The sequence below is a fragment of the Opisthorchis viverrini genome (genome assembly GCF_000715545.1).
Source record: "Opisthorchis viverrini unplaced genomic scaffold opera_v5_234, whole genome shotgun sequence".
NCBI lineage: Eukaryota > Metazoa > Platyhelminthes > Trematoda > Opisthorchiida > Opisthorchiidae > Opisthorchis > Opisthorchis viverrini.
In genome coordinates, this window is record NW_008751892.1 from 175,497 (window position 1) to 182,060 (window position 6,564).

The 6,564-nt window shown below is 48.4% G+C and overlaps 1 protein-coding gene across 1 annotated transcript in view; it reads right to left on the reverse strand.

The window, feature by feature from the left end:
- T265_08766 (hypothetical protein) overlaps positions 1-6,564 on the reverse strand; it is a gene marked incomplete at both ends in the record, with an annotated part of 56,009 nt that overhangs the window by 31,650 nt on the left and 17,795 nt on the right. Inside the window, one exon of the mRNA XM_009174658.1 lies at positions 663-1,006. Coding sequence (XP_009172922.1) covers positions 663-1,006 — 344 coding nt within the window. The remainder of the gene's footprint in view (positions 1-662; positions 1,007-6,564) is intronic.

The following is a 6,564-nucleotide window of genomic DNA, read 5'->3' on the forward strand; positions in this document are numbered from 1 at the left end:
ACAATTTAGTTTGAGGGGGGTTGAGGTCAAGTGGAATCCAAGTGATGACTACTCTTCCTACTGATGACCGCACACCAACACGTGTCAGCTCGAGTGACCCAAGACCGTTCTCCACACGCTAGCCAGTTCATTTACCTAGTTCATTTATCTAGTGGATGATTGCCGAGGCATGGACAACTAGGTGTTGTATGTCAGTGGATGTGGTGGTACCCTTAATTAAAAGCATTCGACAACCACATGACTTGCAACATATGGTTTACATACGTGGGGTTACGGAGTTCCCTTGGTGCACAGCATTGTAGTGTTCGCTGAAAGCTTGTAAGTGAAACCAGTTACGTACGAAATAAAATCAAGGAAATAGGCTTTAAGCTTACCGCGGAAGCAGTAAGAGCAACCAAGTGTGACACACTAGTTCAAACGTCCAATTATTAAGGTCGATTCACATGCAGGCTTGCAAGATGGGCAGGTAGAAGTACCGAAACACAACAGTAAAAGGTGGGAATTCATAATATTCGAACATAATGACGGCTCGACTTGCTGACAAAGGTAGGAACGGCCGGGATGGACCGCACTCCTTATTGAGGGTGGTGAAGTGACCGTGACATCATGTGAAGCAAATGGCACGAAACGGAATAACACGAGTTCAAGTTAACTGAGCTTACCATTGTGTACAGTAGGATAAATCAAGGCCTAGTTGCTCCTTACAGATCCTTATTGCCGCGTTGATCAAAGATTGGCTATTACCAACAGGATCTTGACCGTCTAGATCAGGATTCCATGGCCCACCAATTGCCTTGAAACGTTCATTTGTCTTGGACAACGCCAGGATTTTTATGTACTTCCTCAGCGGAACCTTGTCGCGATCAGAACTCTCCGCCCGTATGGTTGTTTTGTCCTGCAATGTTGGCATCGACGGCATTGACAACAGGAGGACATTCACATAAAAACCAGTTTCTGCCTTGGGTCGTGTAACCGCCGGAGTCGAATCGTCTACCTTCCCTAGTATCTGTAAAGTGAAAAACATGAATCTCACGCTGTGAAGTGTTCAGCGTCCTTGTGAGGCGCAGTTGGGCTAGATGTACCACACCATTATCTCCATCAACAATACAGATGCGCAAATGACATACACCCATTAATAAAGAACGCCGAGGTGGTACTGAAAAGGTGGAAACCTGGAGAAAAGCGTCAAAACCCTAGGGACAACAATCGAAAACAGCGACGAGACAAACACGCTTGAGCATCATGTTGGAGTGAGGCATTATCAATAGTACGGATGCAACGCCCATTGCGAACCCCACACCACAATTGACCAGGTAATCTGGCGGGAGGGCATGATCACCACCAACCTGCAAGCCGCAAAAATCTCACGGCAAAATGACTTTTGTCCATTTCAATTCCTGAAATCAGGTGATGGTTGGTCCTCCATTCCCGCGGTATCTGTTTGTAGTAAAGAGCTTAGAATGGTTGTGGTTGGGTATGTGTAGTACTGGTTCTCACTACCTCGTAATTCGAAGGGGCGGAACGTGCGCCAAAACAGACCTTCAGCCATTCTATTGGGAACAGAACGGCCGGTCGCCACATAACAGAACATCATAAGGCACGCTAAAGTTCAGTAATCTCCGCTTCTAGATGCCTTTCCAATTCCTATATTTCTGTTATTCTGGAATGTGTATTCTGCGATTGTACCAAAAAACTGAACCAAAAGACAGAAACAGAGAAGCCTACTTGATTCGAACATATTTTAAAAACAACGAGAGAGTGACGCCGCAAGTGTGACCCACCGCATAACTGGTAACTTCCCTGTCTGAGACATCACCAGCACCAGCATCGACAGGATTGAATCAATGTTCAGCATTGATGTTCCGCTTTGTTCAACAACAATTTATTGGAAGACCTTATGGTGAGGAAAACAATGGTAGCGGATGAGGAGGGAACTCATTGCCAGCCTAGCATTCCTAGGTCCCCACATTTCCGAACATCCATTCAGACAACTTACATAGAAACTGACATAAGGAACTCCACTGACATCGATTAGCGGCCACATCTCGCAGCGTCCAAACAGGCACAGTGGTAAACACACGGTCCCTGTCCTGGAAGGCGAGTCACACCGACGTGAGCTTTCGCACTGCTCTCTACCAGGCCAAAGGTTGACCACCTCGCAAATTCCGTCGCCCTGGATTGGGAAAACGAATAGTGCTCTTCTGCAAACTGCGTCATCATGAGCAAGTGATGATTCGGCATGCGCAATAGATTACCTTACCACCGTAGCATTGGTGCTGGACACGTCGACAGAAGCCCCTGTTGCACGGCCGAACACTTGCTTCTAATTGCCTCCTTGCGAATTCGATGGCACAAGCCTACACGAGCTATGGTCCTGAGGCAACGGTGGTCGAAGACCTGGAGACGCCATAGCCCCACTGTAATGCAACAAAACTGCCCCTACTGTAGCCTGATACACACATATATCGAGATTTATGGATACACTACTTCGCCACAATAGGCGTCGTGAATTGTCAAACGCAATCCGAGCATTACCGATTTGTGTTGACCTCGAAGACCGGTAAAACTCTCCACAGCTTCGAGTGCCACTCCATGGATTGCGAGCGGTGCGTCCACTGACTGCATGTCCATAAGCATAACCTTACACTTTGTGCATGCAAATCGCATAGGGCGAGATGACTCTGGTCAGTTCAACCAAAAACATCTGTACCTTCAGTCAATTGGAAAAAGTTTGGAACCGATTGGGAAGCCATCGTTTCAGAAGAGCTTGCTAAACTATCGGTAGTTTTTATTTGGGCAACGTTTCGCTTTTGACACAAAAGCTTCATCAGGTCAAGTGAACAGGTCAGTGTCGGTCCGACACTGGGGCAGTTTTGAACTACTCGTCTGCCCACCCGAAGTCGGTATTCGCAAGTACTGCGTCGTCAATGTTTAGGCGCGTAAGGGCCATGTGCACAGAAGCTGATCGGACAGCGGCCCAAATCGAAGTAAAGAGCAAACTTCGGGGTAGTGGATATCCAGCTAGCTTGATTAGGCGTCAGTTGCGAAGGGTGTTGGTACCGGTAGGGAAACCCAACAGGGAATGGATCGGGACCGCTGTTATCCCATATAAACCAGGGACATCGGAGGTCATTCGGAGAATTCTAACCACGGCTAACATAAGAGTAGCTTTCCAAAGGGGGAACACTCTGCGCTCTGCACTGGTGCAATTGAAGGATCGCCTCTCGGCAAACAGAACCAGGAACTGTGTCTACAAAATTAAGTGTAACAACTGCACCAAGGTCTATATAGGACAGACGGTCAGGGGACTACACATCGGAGAGCATAGTAGAAAAATAAACAGGCCGCCGAGAAACGCAGATGGATATCAAGCGTTACTGAAAGACTCGGCAATTGCGGAACACACACAGGACACAAAATATGCTTAGAAAATGTTGAGGTTTTGAGGCGAGGACTACGGCCTACGTCACACTGACTGATCGCCGAGGCGGTAGAAATCGCCAAGCATCCCAGTGTTAACGGAATGGAAGGCGTGTGGAGAACGGTCTTGGGTCACTCGAGCTGACACGTGTTGGTGTGCGGTCATCAGAAGGAAGAGTGGTCGTCATCTGAATTCCGCTTGACCTAAAAACCCCTCAAACTAAATTGTCGGAGCACTCACAACCCCACAAAGGAAAATCTACCAATGGCACCCGAGGTGAATCATCAAGTGAAGCACCCTGAAGTGGAAGATTAAGGAACGAAAAGCGATTGGAACTAATTTGAAACTCCTCCAACCCAGCAATTCAAGATTTTGGCACCCACACTAGCCAACAAGAGCCGTTAATTGACACTCAACACTGATCTAGTGTGAAGAGGACTTACTGATAGGCTCCCCATCTGTCTTATAACCTGGCCAATTTCGTGACCTGTTCACTTGCCCTGATGAAGCTTTTGTTTCAAAAGCGAAACGTTGTCCAAATAAAAACTACCGATTGTTTACCAAGTTATTCTGAAACATTTGTACCTTGTTTTCGCCTTCGAAGACAAGGACAATTTCCTCATCAGCCATTTGAACATCAGGATAGTGGAGACATTTCAGCGTTTGTCCTTGATCTCGTCCATCACGAAATCTTATAGTGATAGAGTGGGCATCTTCGAAGGATACCACTTTGTGTATATGAGCTTCCGGAGAGAGCTGTGTAAAAATCTCTCTCAGCTGTAACACCCTTCCGGTGCCTAGCTAGCTGGCTGCCCGAAAAAAGCACGAGGGCTGGGATACTGCCAGCCTGCCCAAGCCCAGACAGGGGAAGTCGAGAGGCAAAGGTCGAGTTCGAACCTTCCGGTCAGTAAATTCGCGTCCTAGCCACTTGAGCCATCTCGCCCCAAAAGAAAGCTGTGTAGTTTCGCACACCTGGAAATATAATAATACAGAAAACTCATTATGTTGACAAACTTTTGGGGCATACCTTGCTGGGCATGCGCTTAAGGAGAACATACCATCCAACCGAGTCGAATGCGCCTTGGAAGCCCAGGAATACTAATCGCTAATCCGTATGACGCTGTTCTAGCATCTGGCAGTGTGAAGATTCGGTCAAAGCAACCCTTAGCAGGCCGGAATCCTGCTTGCTGCTCTCTAGTCCCAAAAGCCACCACAAGGCAACGAAAAAAGTCACGCCAAGAATCTCGTTGCGTCTGAGGTCAAGCTAACCCCCCTGTGAGCCCCCTCGTTTGAGAATGGACACTGTTACAGGTTTTCCTTAGTTGTCAAGGATAGTCAGCTTCTCACAGATGTAGGNACGCCAAGAATCTCGTTGCGTCTGAGGTCAAGCTAACCCTCCTGTGAGCCCCCTCGTTTGAGAATGGATACTGTTACAGGTTTTCCTTAGTTGTCAAGGATGTTCAGCTTCTCACAGATGTAGGGAAATAGCCCACAAATGCTGACTGAGGATTTCACCCAAATCTTTGAACAATGCAGGTGGAGGTCATCCGGACCAGGAGCTCGGTAGCGCTTGAGAAAAATATGAAGCCACACACCTGCGAGATCGTAGGGGGCTCCAGGTTCACTGTCCAGGGTTCCAATTTGGTTCGAAGATCCAAATGAGTGGAAGCAGTTGCATACGAGGATTATTGATCAAAATGCTCGGCCCGTCGGGGCGTCCCTCATTCAAAACAACCACGTCCCTATAATCCTTGGTAGTTTCGCGCGCGCACACTTTCCGGGACTAATGGCATGAACCAACTGAAATAATTTTGGGTCTTTCGTGTCCATCAGGCCTCATGATCGGTACGTACTCTCACGTTCACCTGACGTCCCATAAATCGTTGGGCCAAATCATGTACTGGACCAGTGGGAACATTTCTCCGTGACTCAAGCAGTGCCACTGTTCTATATGGTATCCATTGCATGCGCTTACCTGGTAGCGCTGTGACAAAGGTAAAGCTTCCGGCACTATGCAAAGGTGTGGCAGTGGAAAACGAAGGAAGCCACTCCGGACGCACGCATGGTCAGAATCCAAAACGCGCAGTAGTCATCGGTCTCCGTCATACCACTCAAGGGAAGCACGAGGGATCAGATACTGCCAGGTTGCCCAAGACTAGACAGTAGCAGTCGAGACAGTTGTACAACAGACCACCGGTGAATTCGCGTCTTAATCACTGAGCCATCTCCACCTACAAGTACCAAGTCCAGCCCAAACCGACCACCTAAATGAGTCTCAGATGCGCGCCAATCTAAGCACATGTACAATCAGATTTCACGAGAGCACAACGACATATGAGCTTTTAGCCCGCCGCAACAGTGCATTCAAGGTGTCATAAATTTTGTCTTTGGTGTCAGCTACAGTAAGATGGGACGTAAGCAGAAACGATAAACATGACGACCAACTCGCTTGTGAGACTCCTTCACAGATGAACCCCAGAGGTAACTGTCACCCGGCAAGCAAGGACCCTTCCACCGGGCAAACTAAAACGATGCCGACCCCTACGCATCCTGTCACAGCGGTTTTTGCATCGCCGAAGGTGCGCAGCCCGAAGCGATTGGAGTGTGCCTATCTTTTGAATTCTCGTTTCCGATACATAGCATACGACGCAAGGCGAGTCCAATGTGATAGCAACAGCAGCTTGTTGTCCTGCTTGGTTCAGAGTGCGAACACTAAAAGTAGCCACACAGGGCGTCGAGATTTTGCGGTCGAATCTAGTGGTTGACGAACGGGCTCGCGTCCTAACGGATGGGCCTATAAATAGAGTTAATAATAGGGAGGGAGGAACTATGTGAAAGAGGAGGAATGGAGGCGTCTGCAGTAGCCTCCTCTCGCTTACTCGCCCTACTGTATGCAGCAAGGCGACCCGGGTAGTGTCACCGCGCACGGCCGATGCGGCATCAGATCATCATCATCATCATCATTCTGCAGTAGCTCCTCTCGCTTACTCGCCCTACTGTATGCAGCAAGGCGACCCGGGTAGTGTCACCGCGCACGGCCGATGCGGCATCAGAATATCATCATCATCATCATCATCATCAAAGACAGCAAGATCAGTGTTGCCACTGATGCTTCACTGCCGTACAACCATAAGGTTTGTCTA